Here is a 17,327-nt window from a genome sequence, read left to right on the forward strand (position 1 = left end):
ACTCATTTCGTTTCCAGTTAAGATTAATATATCCTCATGAATGGATTTTTTATGGTGTTCGTTACCATTTGTTCCCACAATGAAATTAGATGGAAATTTGTGGTAGTGGGAACACCCTGTATTTTAGAGTACCCTTTGCTACAGAAAGGAAAGGACTACATGCGTGTTAAGAGCAGGAAATTTCACCCTATGTACATAGAGCACTGACTCATAGGTGGTCAGTGGGAGTTGCTGTCTCCGGACTTCAGGGGTATAAAGCAATGGGCAGACTCATTCTTGTTCTCTCTAAACTGCCAGCAGTTAGCTTCTTGTAGTCCAGAAAAGAGGGAAAGATTTGCCATTTTGTGGGAAGTCTATTTTGCCTCACCTTCCAGCAGCCGTGTAGTAACGGTGTAGATCATTGTTGGTTGTACTTAATACCTGGAAGAAGACACGTGATCAGCCAAGCTAGTTGGGCTCCCTGTGAGTGGAAGAGAAAGCCCCATAACTTACTCTCTCTTTCTAGAAGAGGGATGCTTGAAAACCTAAGTCTTGAACTCGCCTGACAACTGTATCTCTAAGGTTACTATTGTTAGGCAAGGGGCATTATGGAAATAGAAAATGGCACCCATGCTTCAGTAGGGAAGATAAAATGTGGAAGCACAGTTAGCACATCTTATTTTATGAGGTAGTATTTCTGCTACTTTGTTAATGCTTGTAGGTGTCATACGATTTATACATTTGCGTTTGAGGATTTTGGACGTAGTGTTATGAACTAGAAACTTTTGGCAACCTGTTGCTTTAATTAATAGTCTAGATACTTTCTTATAGCTGTGGCACTTGATGGCAGTTTTCGCTGTGAAGAAAATGTGAGAAAAGTCTGGAGGGATTTTATCTCCTAAAAGAAGAATAGCACTGATAGATACGCTGTAAAAAAGCCTTATGTTTCAGGTGTGCATATATACTTGTCCTTATAGTTTAAGGACAGGAGGTATGGCTTTCCTGTTCACAAGAGTGTATGAAGAGCTCGTGTAATATCTGACACACAGCAGGTGCTCGGTAAATCCAGAACTGAAGATGGAATTGGTTAAATATAGGCAGGCCCTACCTTTCCCTGATTATTTGGGGCATATCTATGAGGCTACTTGAACAACTCTTATCATGTGGTTTCTCATGTCTAAACAACGAGACAGTAAGTTACTTATTTCTCTGTGTCTCCCAGTTTTTCATCTTTGAAATGAGGTAGTAAGAGTACCAATCTCATAGTGTTGTGAAAAGGTGTAAATTTTTTAACATCTGAACTCTTTTAACAATGCCTGGCACCTAGTAAACATTCAGTAAATGTTTACTTTTTCTCGTTATTACATACTTACTTTCTTGTTGTCTCTAGCCCCTAGCCAAATATATGTCCTATACGGACAGAGACTTAGTTTGTGTGGTTCATTGCTGAATGACACCAACCAAAATAGCGTCTGACACCTAACATATATTTCTTGAATTAATTAATAAACACAAGTACACAGGAAATAACAAGTGATATCGCTGTGACATAGACAGATTTATCAAGAAATAAAGCTCCTGCTTTATTGGGTAATTTTATCTGGAATATTTAAGACAATTTTTTATTGAGATAGAATTGACGTACAGCATTATGTGAGTTTCAGTGTACAACATAGTGATTTCAAATAAGTATTGCTAAATGATCACCACAATTAGTCTAGTTAGCATCTGGCCACCGTACATCGTTACAGATACTTTTCTTTCCTGGTGATGAGAACTCTTAAGGTCTGCTCTCCTAGCAACTTGCAAATATGCGGTACAGGATAATTAACTATAATTGATATGCTGTGCAGTACATCCCTATGGCTGACTTATTTTATATATCTGAATATTCTATGCTATTCATTTTTAAAGGCTTTTTCTAAATCCCAGAAAGGCAACAAAATTATTGGTATTCAAACTTAATCTGTCACTGCCTTCTCTTTTTGGCTTGAAAGAAATACTATCCTGTGAATTATGAAGGAAGGCAAATATTGAAATTAATTTGTTTCCCACTTATCAATCCACCCCAAACTTAGTAGGGTGTAAAACAATGGCCCTGTCATAGGCGGTTGGACTCTGGGGATCGAGAATTCAGGTAGGGCACACTAGGGTTGGCCTGTCTCCCTGATATGTGGGACTTCAGCTGGGAAGACAACTGGTTGGGTGTGACTTGCATGAGTGGATGTTGGAGTCTTCTAGAAGCTTGATCGTATGTCACACGTCAGGCACCTGGGCTAGGATGATTCAAAGCATGTGCTGAACTGGGACTGTTGACTGGAGCCACCTACATGTGGCCTTGTGTGGTGTGGGCTCTCACAGGTGGCTAGGTTCTGAGAGAGAGTGTCCCAAGAGGAAACATCCTGCAGTAGTCTGAGAGATCATACAGTGTTACTTCCACTGTACTTTATTAGGTCAAAGTAGGCTCAAGCTTGCCCAGAGTCAGAGGTGAGGCACGTAGGCCCCACTTCTCAATTGGAAGAATGTCAAATAATTTGTCACCGTTTTGTTTTAATAAGCTCCAATCTGATAGATTTTTTTCAGGAATGGTTACAATAATTTCTCACCTTGTGTCTACACCCTTGAGCAGTCCCCTCTCTCGGTGACTCGGTTTGGCCATGAGTATTGTTTTGGTCAATGGAACAATAGTAGACATGGCACAACCAGAGGCTTGAAAGTTGGTTGCGTACTGGAGTGTGTCCTCCCATGCTCCTCTTGGGAACCCTCTCATTACCACCATGTGGGCGAACCTGGGCTACTTTGCTGGATGGTGAGAGACCACGTGGAATGTACCACCAGACATATGAGTGAGGGCACCTTAGATCAGCCAGCTGCCCGCAGACCACCAGCCTATGAACAAGCCCAGGAGGAATCAGGCAAGCTGGCTCAGACTAGAACTGCGAAGGTGATGCTCAGACTCATGAACTGATAAATGGTATTATTACTTCAAGCTGCTAAGTTTGGGGAAAATTTGTTATGTAGCAAAAACTAACCGATGTAGTGGTCTAATAGACAATCTGCTTTCCCCCACCCAGTTTGGAATCCTGAGAAATAGGCACAGGACTCACTTTGGAGAGGATGCAGCTTTCTTACCGTTAGAGGCGAGGTTGAAGAAAGTGGCTTTTGGTTTCTCACCCAAGCAGGTGTGCTAGTAGTCCTGTGGCACCCTGGCAAGACTTAGGCATCACAGCGTTAAGCAACCCCTGGCCTCTCCTTGTGTGCATTGCCCCATTTATCTTCGAGCACTGGTAAATAGAGCTTACTTACTTACCAGAGTAAGCTGAATGGGAACACAGTGTGGGGAACCAGAAGGCTGAAGTGTGTGTGCATGCTCACATCCCTCTCCACACCTCACTGCTCAGAGAAGTCCCTCCTCCTGCCTGGGTGAAGAGTGAGGAAGAGGCTGAGAGAGGCTAGGGAGTTAGTCTAAGGAGATCCTTCCACAAGGCATCCTTAGAGCAGGAAGGAACAAGGACCCCACTCACAGGGGAGAGGGGGGACAGAGCCAGTCTCTGAACCCTGTTCTTTATATTTTTTTGAATTTATGATACAATTGGCTTACACTTTTATGTGCTGTCTACCTCATGACGTGTTTATATATGTCCACATCCATGCCATTTGTAGGAAATGGAATATAGTTTTACTCTTTTGGATGGTTTGGGATTTATAACTTTCTTTTTCCTTTTAGATCATACCTTTGCTATTATTGATGACAAGGTGCTGACTAGGAGCAAAGCTGCCTGTTGGAATACTTCCTAAAGGAAACTCTGCTCTGCTTTGTTTTCTGAGAATATGTAAATATTGAGGTGGAGGTGGAGATTACCTGTACATGAGTCTGTTCTCAACAACGAGTGAATATTCATCAATAAACAGTGTCTTTTTAACCTGTCTTCTTTAGGATCGAAATTCGCCAGAAACTAAGACACACATTGTCTGGTTTATAATACAAGGCTGGGCATTTTTTAGTGCTTCAATATTCAGAGCTTCCAAAGAAGACAGAAATAATCAATCATTGGTTGTGAAGTATCCGTAGCAATAAGACAAATTTCCAAGAGCAATTCTTTTACCCTGTAATGGATGGCTTTGTATAAAAATCCATGCTTTTCTTTTTCTCGGTTTTACTGTGGCGGTTTTTCTTTTACAAAAATATTTTTACCGGAGCATTTCGGTGGCTCAGTCGGTTGAGCGCCTGACTCTTGATTTCAGCTCAGGTCATTCTCTCACGGTTCATGAGATTGAGGCCTGCGTTGGGCTCTGTGCTGACAGTGTAGAGCCTACCTGGGATTCTCTCTCTTTCTCTCTTTCTCTGTCCCTCTCCTATTCTCTCTCAAAATAAATAAATGAAACCTTAAAAAATTAAAAAAAAATATGTTTACTCTGAAGAAAGACTGTATATTTACCATGAAACAAGATTATATACAAATATAGAAGAAGCCAGGTGTTTGTTCAAATATATCTAAATTAATTAGGATAGTATATTTAATAATAAGATATCATGGGCTGTATCTCATTAATTTTATTTCAGAGTTGGGTATGGAGTTTTAGATTCAGGTATATACCTATGTGAGTAAATTTTTAATCAATAGCCATTAAACTTATATTAGAAAAAATCAGTTGTGAAAATACACATGTGCTGTATGTATGTAAACAGATGCTATAATAAAAACCAGTAGTTGATTAGATAGATAATAAGCCAAGTTTGCCTGGTGTTTTAAAGCCCAGTTTGCACATGCAGACACAGAAACCCTTTCATAGCTTCTCATACACTGGGTCCAGCTACCTATAGTGTTGACTTAATAATTCCAGGACACTGATTTTTGAGAAAACTTTAAGCTGATTTCTTAAAAATTACAATGCCGCAGTGGAGGTGGGGGTCAGGGTAAAATTATAATGTTGTGGCATGCCACGTGGTTCATGTGTGTCAAGACCTGTGGCCTGCGGGTGGATGGAGATTCCTGTGATCCCCAGGCTGAGAGAGAGCCCCATGGAGAGCGTTCTCATTTGCTCTCCCTGCAACACGCATGCACGGTGCAATTTGTGAGAAGACCTTTGTCCCACCTTTTTGACTTTAAAATTTGTTACTAGTGAAACTTCCTGATTGTCATCCTTGAAGGCTTTGTTGTCTATTTCCAGGAAAAGTACAAGGTTGACTTTAGAATGTATACTCTAATCCATGAGCACACTTAAGCTCATAGAGTTTTCCACTGAAACTACCATCAGTCATGCTCCGTAACTCACTGGTTACTTAGAGCACATGCCCATCAGTATTGCTAAATGCATCAGTGAAGGGGCATAAATGGATTCGAAAAACCTGAATGCCACTCAGACACTAGATCCATAATATTTATCTCTGAGCAATTGGAGAGGAGCACAGGATCTCGGGGTGCGTCGGTGTTGTGCATCATGGGCTTTCATTGTCATTCTAGCCTTCCTAGCAAAAAAGCTGATGATTCCTTAAGCCTTGGACTTGGACCATTTCTTTTTTTTCAGGAAGGTAGACTATACATAAAATACATTTAATCTTGCCATCTCATCCTTCATCTGTTATGTTCTAAAGTAATGTGATGTTCTTTTTTCTTCCAAACCACTACTTATCCTGCTATTCCTTTGCCAATTAAAAGACTTCCTTCTCCAGCAGGTGCAAAAAACACGGACATTTTACTTCTTTCATGTCTTGTACTGAGGGGAGGCTGGCCTGTGCTGTGCACAGGCACATGTCCCTGCCGTAGACTAGCTGGTAATTAGTCAGGACTCGGAAAGCCCCTGAATGACAGGCTCATTCTGGTAATAGTCAGGTGGCAATACCATGCTGGGGTAGGTGGGGAAGTTCTGCTTCCAGAGCCTGTGTCCCTGTCTGTTGGTTTTCTCCTTTAGAATGGCTTGATAGATTTATTTCTTCCCTTAAAGTGTAAGTCTGTATCAGATTTAATGGGAACTTAAGTTTGTATTTGGAGAAAGAAATGCATCTGCATTGGAATACATGGAGACTCCTACTGTCTTCTCCACTAGGTATCTCCACTAGATATTGGCATATCCTGTACTGTTCTTTACTAAATCTTCTGAGCAGAGGCTCAATCAGTGGTGGCAGGAGCATGCGAGGCCAAAAAGAAGGCTGAACCGGTGTTTGCTTTGACTTAATTCAGGGGAACATTCAGTAAATTAATTTGGTCGGGTAGCAAGTCTTTATAGTAAATTTAATTTATGTTCTGTGCTTTGAGTAATTATTTGATATGGCTTCGTACTCTTAGATTATGTTGGTGCATGCGCCTTTAAAAAGGTAGAATGGGGGGGTGCCTGGGTGGCCCAGTCGGTTAAGCGTCCGACTTCGGCTTAGGTCATGATCTCGCGGTTCGTGAGTTCAAGCCCCGCGTCAGGCTCTGTGCTGATGGCTCAGAGCCTGGAGCCTGTTTCAGATTCTGTGTCTCCCTCTCTCTGACCCTCCCCCATTCATGCTCTGTCTCTCTCTGTCTCAAAAATAAATAAACATTAAAAAAAATTTTTTTTTAAGTAGAATAGGGAATGGTTTTACACATCAGCAAATTATTTGGGGCAAACCTTTTCCCTGATTACTTTTCTACCGAGAAGCTTGTAACTTAGGAGAAAAGTCATAAAGAAATAGGAAGCTCTGGAGTAATAGACTAAGCATTTTAGGTGATAAAACCTTCAACTGCTTTGTAATAAAAGGTTTTTTATTTTGTGACTGAGTTGCTTAGGTGAAGTCATGTATTTTATGTAAAGTATGGTCTTTCCTAGTGTTTATGGATTTTGCATTCTTTTTGCTGGAAAATTACAAACAGCAGAAATGTGATATCTTAGTCACCTGAAGCTTTCAATTCTGGCTGTGTCACTTAGTAACAGTGTGATGTGAGCCTCATTTTCTTCTATATAAAATAAGGATTATAAAGCCAACTCAGGGGAGGTGTTTGGGGTTGAATAGGATTACGAATGAGAAGCACGAATGCAGAGCAGGTCAGTGAGAGTTCCCTTCCTATTCCCCTTTGTACCTTTCCTTTTAAACACACATTGTAGTATGTTTCGTATTTGAAAATGATAGTAATCACTGATCGTATCAGCACGTGTGGTTCAAGAAGTACATCGACCAACATTCCTTTCCACGCTGTGCACATTGCTCTTGAACTTGGTGGCTGTTCTCTGCTAAATCTTCTAGCCGTCACTGTTTTATACTTCATTTCCTGTCAGCATTTGTTCAAAGAGCGCCAAGCATTAGGCTGGCAATGCATTGCCGTTGTACAGTGTGGCCCTGCTTTGAGGGTATTATTTCATGTCTTGAAGTACCACAATTTGCTTGTTGGAATGTGACCAGATAAGTGACATCAAACAGCTGTCATCCTTAGTAAGGTGAGCCTATGAAATGAGAGGGAAGCAGGCTGCCAGTACTCTCAAGGTATATGGCAGTATTCTTAATGCTATGGGAAGAGCCTGGGGGTTGTGGGCTTTGACCCACATGGTCATTCTGCCTTCCCCACCCCCACCTCCTGCTCTTTCTTAAGGGCCTCGCCATCCCACCTTGGAAAGAGTTGCTGCTGTTGGCTTGGGTGCTGGGAGAAATTGGGAGCAGGTGTGGCTCTCGAACGTCTTCATATTTGCAGTCGGTGCTGGGTGCATTCCCAGTCCTGGCGCGTAGTGGGTGAGCAGTAAGTGAGCTGATTTGAAGGAAATGTGTGTGAACAGATGAAGTGAACCATAGCATTTGTTTATATTTTTCATGCAGTTGAGTTACTTTCTTCGAGGCTCGAGGAGTTTCCTATGAGGATTAGCTTCTCCATGAAGAATCTGCTCATGCTCTGTAGACTCTTTCTTCTGAAACTGTGCCTGTATTCTTAGAACCCCATAGGAGCTTGGTCACATGATCGGTACAAGCAAACTGCATTTTTATCTTATCTGCTTGTTCTGTCTTCTGCTTTGTGCGTCAGTATTTACTTCTTAACTGAAACAGTCAGTCCTTAGAGATGATGAGTAGTACACAACCCCTTCTTTTCTAAATTTTGTCTCACTGGTGCTTTTCAATTTTCAATTTTCTTTCGTTTTGCTTAATATAAACTCTTCATTATCCTCCATGTATGATTTGAGGGAGGGTGTTGGCAGTCATCCAAGTCAAATGGGCGCTGGAGATGAAAATGAAAACTCGGGAACATCCTGTTACTATAATTTTTGAATTTACATATTTTTGTTCTTGTTTTAGTCAATTTAATTTTATGTGTCCTTGTAACCCATCTCTTCATTCTTATAAATGACCTTGTGTCTGGGGAACACCCTAGGACTTCTCATTTACCAGATCCACACTCTTTTATTCTACCTAGGCTCCTCTTTCCATGCTCCTATGGATTCCAGAAATACAAATTGAGAAGTTCAATGACCATGCCCAGAGAACTTGCGCGTCCTTTCTCTCTCACTCATTTGTTGATAATGTTTAGATTTCTGCCTGACTGGAAATCAAATGTGTGTGTTCTCTAAATTAATAATGGGATCACTGATTCAGAATTTTGTAACTCAATTTGGCTTTTGCCTACAGAATCCAGAGCCCCTGTTATATCACTGGTCGGTGGTCAGCAAGACTTCAGACAGAAATCCCCTCTGCCATTGTACTTCCTTTGCCACCTCTTATGTACTGCCACAATGTCTCTTTTTTGTGGTCGGTTGGCTTTTTTTCCGTCTCTCCCTCCTTCCTCCTTCCTTCCTTCCTTCCTTCCTTCCTTCCTTCCTTCCTTCCTTCCTTCATTTTTGCATGAAAGTTTGAAAACTTGGTAAGACATCTCATCACTGGATAAAAGTATCTGGAATCAAAGAAAGTATCACATATAACACCAAAAGAATATTAATATGGAAAATGTTTTGTCTTTAATCAGCTTGTTGAATGTATTGTTGAACTTATTTTGCATATTTACTATTGTTTGAAAAGAACCTGGTTTGTTTAATTTGGTAACTTTAGTTATAGTGAGGCTTCTTCCTGAAAGAACTAAAAATGTAGTTTCTGTTATTATTTCATTAAACACAGAAAATGAAAAAGAAAGTGGGGGGGGTGGGGAAGAAGAACCATGGTAGATTTGAAAGCAAATTAATAATATACTATGATTTGACTCTTTTTAGATCTTTTAGAGAAGTCTCGAGTTGTTAAGCAACCGAGAGGTGAAAGAAACTTCCATGTGTTCTATCAGCTGCTCTCTGGTGCCTCTGAAGAGCTCCTCAGTAAGTCCCTTTTTCTGTGTTTTAATTTAATTTTTAGTGTCAAAGCATTTTCCAAAGCATTCTTTTTAATTTTCTTCAAAATTTTCTATGACTGTGGTTGAAGTGAAGAACATGGTATGTTTGCTTCTGTCATTCTACCCCAGAATTTGCTTGCTGTATGTCCCTATGTCTCACCAGATGCTGTGCATAGGTCTCAGATGGTTTACTCAAAGAGCTAACTGAATATTGGAGGAGGTGGATCATAATATTGTTTTGATGTTTTATTTATTTTGGAGAGAGAGAGAGACAGTGCAAACAGGGGAGGGGCAGAGAGAGGGTGAGACACAGAATCCGAAGCAGGCTCCAGGCTCCGAGCTGTCAGCGCAGAGCCTGATGCCAGGCTCGAACGCCTGAATCACAAGATCATGACCTGAGCAGAAGTTGGACGGTTCACTGACTGAGCCACACAGGCACCCCAATCATAAATTTAAACAATAAAATGGAAGAATATAATTGTTTCACCGAGGAAGAAGAAATTAGCAGGAGCCAGGAGATGAGAACAGTTATTTAAAAAAAAAAACAAAACTGCTCAGTGAAAACTTAAAAATAGTGGGTAAACATTTGTAATTGATAAAAGAGTTAAAAATCTGACCTCTGGCTATTTTAGAGAACTAATATAAGTCCATCAGAATAGTATCCAATAATGAATAGCTAAGTGATAAAAGTTTTGAGCAAATAGTTCAAATTGTTAAGTATGGAAAGTAAATGACATTTGGGGAAGAATCATTCTCACTAATAATCAACAAGTGTAAGCTAAAACAGCACTGAAGTGTTCACTATTTACATGTATTAGCAAAAGTGATTAAAAAGGACAAAGCTGGCAGAATTGTCAGGCCCTGGTCGGCTTAGAGCTTGTGGGTGTCACTTCAAAGTGAGGACTTCTTCCTGGGGACTAATTAGCAATCCAAAATAAGTCGTAAAATGATCAGAGCCAGGTGCACCATTTTTTAGAATATATCCCAATGAAGTAATTCAAAAGAATCCAAAGAACATTTTATATGAAGACCTTTATCGCTGCCCTAATGTTCAATGCACGGGACTCACTAGGCAGACATCATGTTACAATGAAATAGTACATTGAAGATGTTTTGTATTATAAAAATATGGAAGGGGGCTCCCTACAAATAAATGTAAAAAAGTAGTTTGAAATATGTACAACAGTGGTAAAGGTAGATTTTAGAAAAATGCTGTTGGTATTTGGGTATCAATTTTTGTTCTGTTGATTCAGTATCTAATATATGAAAGTCACTTTCATCTGGAGGTTTTAAGGAATGAGATATTAAAGACGGTTAGACTTACTGAGTAACTTACCAACACGTATGTGTGATTCAATAGGTAAGCTTACACTCGAGCGAGATTTCAGCAGATATAACTACCTGAGTTTGGACTCTGCCAAAGTTAATGGAGTGGATGATGCAGCAAATTTCAGAACTGTTAGGGTAAGTAAGATACAGTCCTTTCATTACTATTTAACGAGGTGCTGCCTTCACCTTATTCTGTGACTGAACATAATCAAGGTAAACAGCATTCCTTTTCTTTTTTCTTTTTCTTTTTCTTTTTTTTTTAACATTTATTTATTTCTGAGAGACAGAGAGAGATGGAGTATGAGCAGGGGAGGGGCAGAGAGAGAGGGAGACACAGAATTCGAAGCAGGCTGCAGGCTCCGAACTGTCAGCACAGGCCCGACGTGAGGCTCAAACTCACAAACCATGAGATCATGACCTGAGCTGAAGTCGGAAGCTTAACCTACTGAGCCACCCAGGCACCCTCCTTTCATTACTCTTTAAAATGGGTGACACTCTTTTGCTCATTTGGAACTGGTAACAATTCTGAGTTTTCTTAAAACCATAACTCATGCCCCCTAAGGTTTTAGAATTATACAACAATTTATTGTATTCTTACTAAAATCCTACAATATTGTAAAGGCCCATGCTTTACTGGAGCATGCGATTTTGCTATTTATCAACAGGAGCTTTCTCATTATATTATCCTAACTCTTTTAATGCCGTCTTTAAATTCCAAATATTTTTGTAGCCATAGCTTAATAGTTAATTTCCAACTGTAAGAACTGTCCCAGGAAAGCATTAAATCAATACTGTTTTTGAGAGAAAACTTCCAAAAATCATATGTAAGCCAGAATGAGTAGCATTTCACGTTCATTAGAAAATAAATTATTTTATTTTTATTTTTTAACGTTTATTCATCTATTTTGAGAGAGAGTGCGAGTCGGGGAGGGGCAGAGAGAGAGAGGGTGAGAGAATGCCATGGAACCCAGAGTGGGGCTCGATCCCACGAACCCTGCGCTCATGACCTGAGCTAAAATCAAGAGTCGGATGCTCAACCAAATGAACCACCCAGGCGCTCCTGAACATAAATTGTTTTAAACAATATCCTATCTGCTATGTTTATGTGCGCTTTAAAAATTACTCCTTTATGACATGATATGGTAACTGTACTTTAGCTGTGGTGGTAGGGAGGCAGGAAGTAGGTCAGGTTAGCAGAAATAAGACTGGCATCAGTTGATCTTCAAGGCTGAGTGAAAATAACTTGGAGTTCTTTTCCTGCTCTCTCTACTGTTGTGTATGTTTGAAATTTTCCATGACAAAAAAATTATATTACTCCCATTGCTAGGCTAGGTAGTCTCATCACAAACAAACAAACAAACAAACAAATAAAACAAAACAAAAAAGCTGTTGGCATTTATTCTCAAAAAGAGTATTTCTCTGAGTATGTCATTTGTTAAAAACTCTGTAAGCATCCTCATACAGCAAGCCTCTCGCTTCCTGGACATGAATTAAGAGTTGAGTTCAAGTCCAGTTCTATAACTGCCTTGCCTGGCAAATCATTGGCACTTAATAAAAGCTTATGACTGAAGGAATGTTCCCTGTTACCTGTAATGACTTGGGTTGGGCACTTCACCTTTGCAGACCAGTTTTTCTCTTGTAAAATAAACGAGGAGGTTTTTATATAGGAGTCATAAAAGCTTTTTGTTCGGTTTTATTTCTAGCAGCAGAACCCGGTATAAAAAAACAACATGTACTCACACGCATACACGCATTGTGCACACGTGCACACAGACACACACAGACACACACATACACATCGAGCTGCTGCGGATGAAGCGGGGGTTGGAACCCAAGGCTTGGCTCTTAGCCTCCTCTTCTTCCAAATTCCTCTTTGCTCCCCTCCACCTCTTTGCCCCAGCATGCAGAGTGCCCCAGGGACCCTTGAATCACAGCTTGAAACCATTAAACAAGCTACAGCCCCAACTGGTGCTGTCAGGTCTGTTCTTAGGTTTCCTCTTGGAGGGCTTATTCTGGGGCGCTTTGTCTTTTTTGTTGTTGTGTGTTTAGAAACAAATCTGTTGCATGATTCATTAAAAAAATAATATAAAGAGTGACAGAAAGAAAACAGCTGCTTTTCTCCCCCCACTCCCAGAATGCCATGCAGATTGTGGGTTTTATGGATCACGAAGCTGAGTCTGTCCTGGAGGTGGTGGCAGCCGTGTTGAAACTGGGGAACATCGAGTTCAAGCCCGAATCTCGAGTGAACGGTTTAGATGAAAGCAAAATCAAAGATAAAAATGGTAAGTCAGCAGAGAGTCAACCTTATATAGCAAACTTGCTTTTGAGCATCTGCCCACTTCTTAATCTAGAAAGAAAACTTCTGTTCACTGGAAAACTTCACTGGAAAATGCTTTCCAGAGAAACTGAACAGAAGCATAATTCGAGCTGAGTTTTAAGTCTTCTGAGTTCTACATTTTATACTATTTGATTTGAATGTGCTTTAGGAAGAACATCCTAAGCCTTGACAAGGATTTTTAGCAGCACATGTGTAGTCACTTTTTGTGTCCGTCTCCCAACAGAGTTAAAAGAAATTTGTGAGTTGACCGGCATTGATCAATCAGTTCTAGAACGAGCTTTCAGTTTCCGAACGGTTGAGGCCAAGCAGGAGAAGGTTTCAACTACACTGAACGTGGCTCAGGTGGGTGAAACATCATGGCCAGAAAGTGAGTTTTTAAAAAGTCTGTGATATTTTTACATAAGTGGACGCAAAAATTTCATTTTGCAGGTTGTTATCTTAACTGTCCGTACTGTATTGCAGACATCATTCTAAGCACTGGGAGCACAGCAGTAAACTAAACAGATAAGGATCCCTGCCCTCGCAGAGGTTAAAATTTTGGTAGGAGGAGTGGCCATAGCCAGTAGGCCTCGTAAATAAATGAATTTATACAGCAAGCTAGCAGCAGACAAGGAGAAAAACGAGAGCAGAGTAAGGGAGACCCACTGTGCTGGGGCAGGGAAGTTGCGTCTGAGTGAGCTGGGAAATGATACCACTGGCATGATCTGCCTTGTATTTCAAAGGGTCATCCTGGCTGCAATGTGGAGAGCAGAGTGCAGTGGGAGAATGGGTAAAAGGAAGGTGTCTTAGTTGGGCTACTATAACAGAATACCATAGTCTAGGTGGCTTAAACAAACAAAAAGAACCATTTATTCCTCAAAGTTCTGGAGGCTGGGAGTCTGAGATCAGGGGACCAGCATGGTTGCATTCTTGGTGAGGGCCGTCTTCCTGGTTAACAGATGACCACTTTCTTGCTGTATCCTCTTCATAGGGCAAGGGGTGGGGGAGGGGAGGGTGTGCTCTGGTGTCCTCGTCCCCCTATAAGGACCCCAGTTCCATCATGGGAGCTCTGCCCTCATGACCTCATCTAAATCTATCTCCTAAGGCTCCCACCTTCAAATACCATCACACTGGGGATTAGGGCTTCAACATATGGATTTGGGGCTGGGAGATGATACAGACGTTCCGTTCATGGCACCAGGAAGCTGCAAGGAATTGTGTGCTAACCTAGAATTGATGGTGTTTGAACCAGGTGGTAGCAGTAGAGTGAGAAGCGGTTACTCCTGGGTACATTTTGATGCTGTTGGCTTAAGATGTGGCATGAGAGAAAGAGAAGAGTCAAGGATGGCTCCCAACATGTTTCACTCAAGCAACTGGAAAACTAGGATTGCCATTCACCAATTTGGAGAACACAGTAGGAGAAGCCAGTTTGGAGAGGCCAGATTGGCTTTCCTGCCTTCCTTTTCGTATACCGTCCATCTGAAGACAGGGAAATCTAAGACTCAAGTCTGATTTGCTTACTTCTTCTGTCCTTTGGTTCAAGTTCAGTGGATGGATGAATGGATGGATGCACGTGTGGATGTTACACCAAGGAAGCTTCTGAAGCCCCTTTCAATGTAAAGCCTTTGTTCTACAGCTTAGACATTTTCCCACCCGTCTGTGCTGATCTGCACTGGAATTCAATGACTGATTCGGCACTTTTGGCACAGAGGCCTACTTTATTCTCACCCTATAGTCCAACTCTATTCTCCTCCTCTTTGTAAGTGGCCTTAAGCATCTGTAAGACAGTAGGTGGATTTAGTCTTTCTCTTTGCCTTTCTGAACTAGTCTTTGCTACTAACCCAAGGATGCCTATGTGTCTGCAGCTTTCAGTGTTGATTTCTTATTTCAGGTGAGGTGCTTTGACTATGAAAAACACTGTAACTTCGGTTATATGTAAATTTGATTTGTAACAATCCTCTTCTGGTTAGAACTGTTGTGTGTCCTTCTTCCTAAATTACTGCTTCTGCTGTCATGTCTGTCCAGGTCAGTCTCATTCATGCAAAGTCAGATGGTGAGTCACTGACTTAATCAAGAAAAATTCATTGAGAGCCTGCTCAGCACAGGCCCCCATGTAGACCATTAGCAGGGACATAAGGGATGAAGGAGAAGATGGTTTCTGAGCCAGCCTTGAAGGATTTAGATGAATAAAGAATGGGCAGTAGGGAGTTTCAAAAAGCAAACTGTGAGAAAAGCCAAGTTTGGAGTCCACGTCAGGGGGAGGGGTGGTCTAGCTTGGCCGTAGCTTTAGACACGCGAAGGGGATTCAGAGCAACGTGGCTGGAAAGGTTCAGTGTGGAGGTGGTTCTCAAACTTTAAAACTTGAGTGTACCTCAGTGCCACCTGAAGGGTTTGTCCAACACGGTTTGCAGGCTGTGCCCCTAGGCTACTGTATTCAGTAGGCCTGAGGTAGGACTGAAGAATTTGCATGTCTAACAAGTTCAGTGCTGCTGCTGCCGGTGGTCCAGGGACCACATTTTGAGAACCACTGTACTAAGGTCACACTGAGTTTAGACGTTTTCAATAGGCAGAGTGGGGATCGTTAAGTAAAAAGTATTGCAATGAGAAAATGCCTCCTGTTTAAGGAGGTCCTTTAAGAATATCCACATGTATGTGGATATATATGGAATATATATGTGGGTAAATGTTGGTCTGTTTTTACTGTGTGTTTTACTCTCGCTTTTTAATCATCCTCTCCGGAAACCAGGCCCAGGTGCGTCTTAACTTTATAAGCTTGAGTCACCTTACATCACTGGGTTAAACTTTTCCACATTGTTTTAACCTTTAGCATGACAGAATTTGGCTTGAGGTCCTCGAGTTTTCAGTTCCTTATTCAAGTTCTTTTTTTTTTTTTTTTTAATGTAGGTTTTAGGTTTCTACCAGTCTTACTGCCTAAAAGGTTTTGATTCCAGCAAGAACTAATTTGTTTTATTAATGTTTCCTCATAGCTTCAGTTCTTGGACCCCATCATCATCCATATTGCCCCATTCCTCATTTTGCCCAAGGCATTTAGCTCTTTCCTCAGATACAGTGACTCATGGTGAAATGATAGGAACTCAAGACAGAGTCGTAGTTCAGTTTTTGCCACATCCTCTCTCCTTGGCTTCCAAGCCCTCAGTAATCTGACCCTGCACCCTTTCTTTATCTCAGTTTATTCCCTGCTACTTCTATAAATGCCATGCTTATTTTTACCCGGTGCCTTCGCTCTTCCTTATCCCTTCCCCACATGGCGTGGCTAATTCTTCCTGCCTATCTGAATGGTCCGTCTAATTACCCCTCATCCAGGAAGATCACATAGTCCCCCTCTTCTCCCTTCTGGGAATTCCTTTTTCCCCTGCTGTTGGACACTCGTTCTCTGATTGTTTCACTCATGGATTTGGTCTCCACCACTCCACTGTAAGCTGCTACAGGGTAGGCCCCCCCCATGGCCAGGCATCTCTTGTGTTTCCACCTGGGCCTCACCTAATACCAGTCATCGCTGAAGCACATTTCACTTGGGAGTTTTTCAGTGTGCTTCATGCCGCTGTAGAAGTTCAGTCTCTTCATGTTGTGCTTAGAATCTGAGATGGTGAATCCATGCTCTCAGTGTCTTCCTTGATTTCTGTGCACCTTGTTAGTGATCCTTAAATGAGAATAAACATTCCTTCCCGTACTGTGGAGGATGTTATTATGGAGATTCGGTGGCAGGAATCAGACTCTAGAAATCAGGGCTGGCAGATTGGCAGCCCCTGGTACCAGATATAGCTCAATAGGCATATTTTATTTGATGAAAGGGTAGTTTTGTTGTCTTGTTGTTCTGTTTTGTTTTGTGTGCTTGCTTTTTAAATTTTGAATTTGAGTGCCTTTAATGTGGAATGCGTCTACAGATCATACTATTTCCCATTCATTTCTGTCATGTAGTCCCTGGAAACATTTGAGTTTGAGACTTCTGGAATGAGTATTTGTTTGAAAGAAGTAAAGAAGATGAACATGGGCTGTGAATACATTTTAAAAAATATAAAGGAGTTTGCCAGAATGAGTTGTCACTATTAGTTCGGTTGCATATTGAAATGGTGGTTTGTTGAAATCAGCACATAGCTAAAAAAAACTGGATGCCATTATGATGACATTCTGTTTATAAATAGGTAATGTTTTGAGGTTATGCGGTGTTTTGAGATAACTGGAATTTGCGAGAAGAAAGGGGAAAGGATTAAGAAAGAATTCTATAGGCTCACAAGTGGGATAGGAAAAGGATACTTCAGAAATCGTAATATAAATACATGTATAGGCTTACTCTGTGTCAGGCGCTGTTCTAGGCACTTACATGGCCTATGTGAAGAAAGTAAAAACTGGAAGGAGGATAGAGAAAAGGCATTCATCTAAATCCAGGCCTCTTTCCCCATTTCAGCATATATATGCATTTT

The 17,327-nt window shown here is 41.1% G+C and overlaps 1 protein-coding gene across 4 annotated transcripts in view; it reads left to right on the forward strand.

Annotated features, from left to right (window-relative positions):
• Nucleotides 1–17,327, forward strand: part of MYO1B (myosin IB) — a 187,512-nt gene that overhangs the window by 115,935 nt on the left and 54,250 nt on the right. For all 4 annotated transcript variants that reach the window (XM_027054426.2, XM_027054446.2, XM_027054466.2 and 1 more), the window contains exons 8-11: nt 9,127–9,225; nt 10,600–10,703; nt 12,703–12,850; nt 13,130–13,248. In XM_027054426.2, coding sequence (XP_026910227.1) covers nt 9,127–9,225; nt 10,600–10,703; nt 12,703–12,850; nt 13,130–13,248 — 470 coding nt within the window. The remainder of the gene's footprint in view (nt 1–9,126; nt 9,226–10,599; nt 10,704–12,702; nt 12,851–13,129; nt 13,249–17,327) is intronic.

This window comes from Acinonyx jubatus, chromosome C1 (assembly GCF_027475565.1).
Source record: "Acinonyx jubatus isolate Ajub_Pintada_27869175 chromosome C1, VMU_Ajub_asm_v1.0, whole genome shotgun sequence".
Lineage (NCBI taxonomy): Eukaryota > Metazoa > Chordata > Mammalia > Carnivora > Felidae > Acinonyx > Acinonyx jubatus.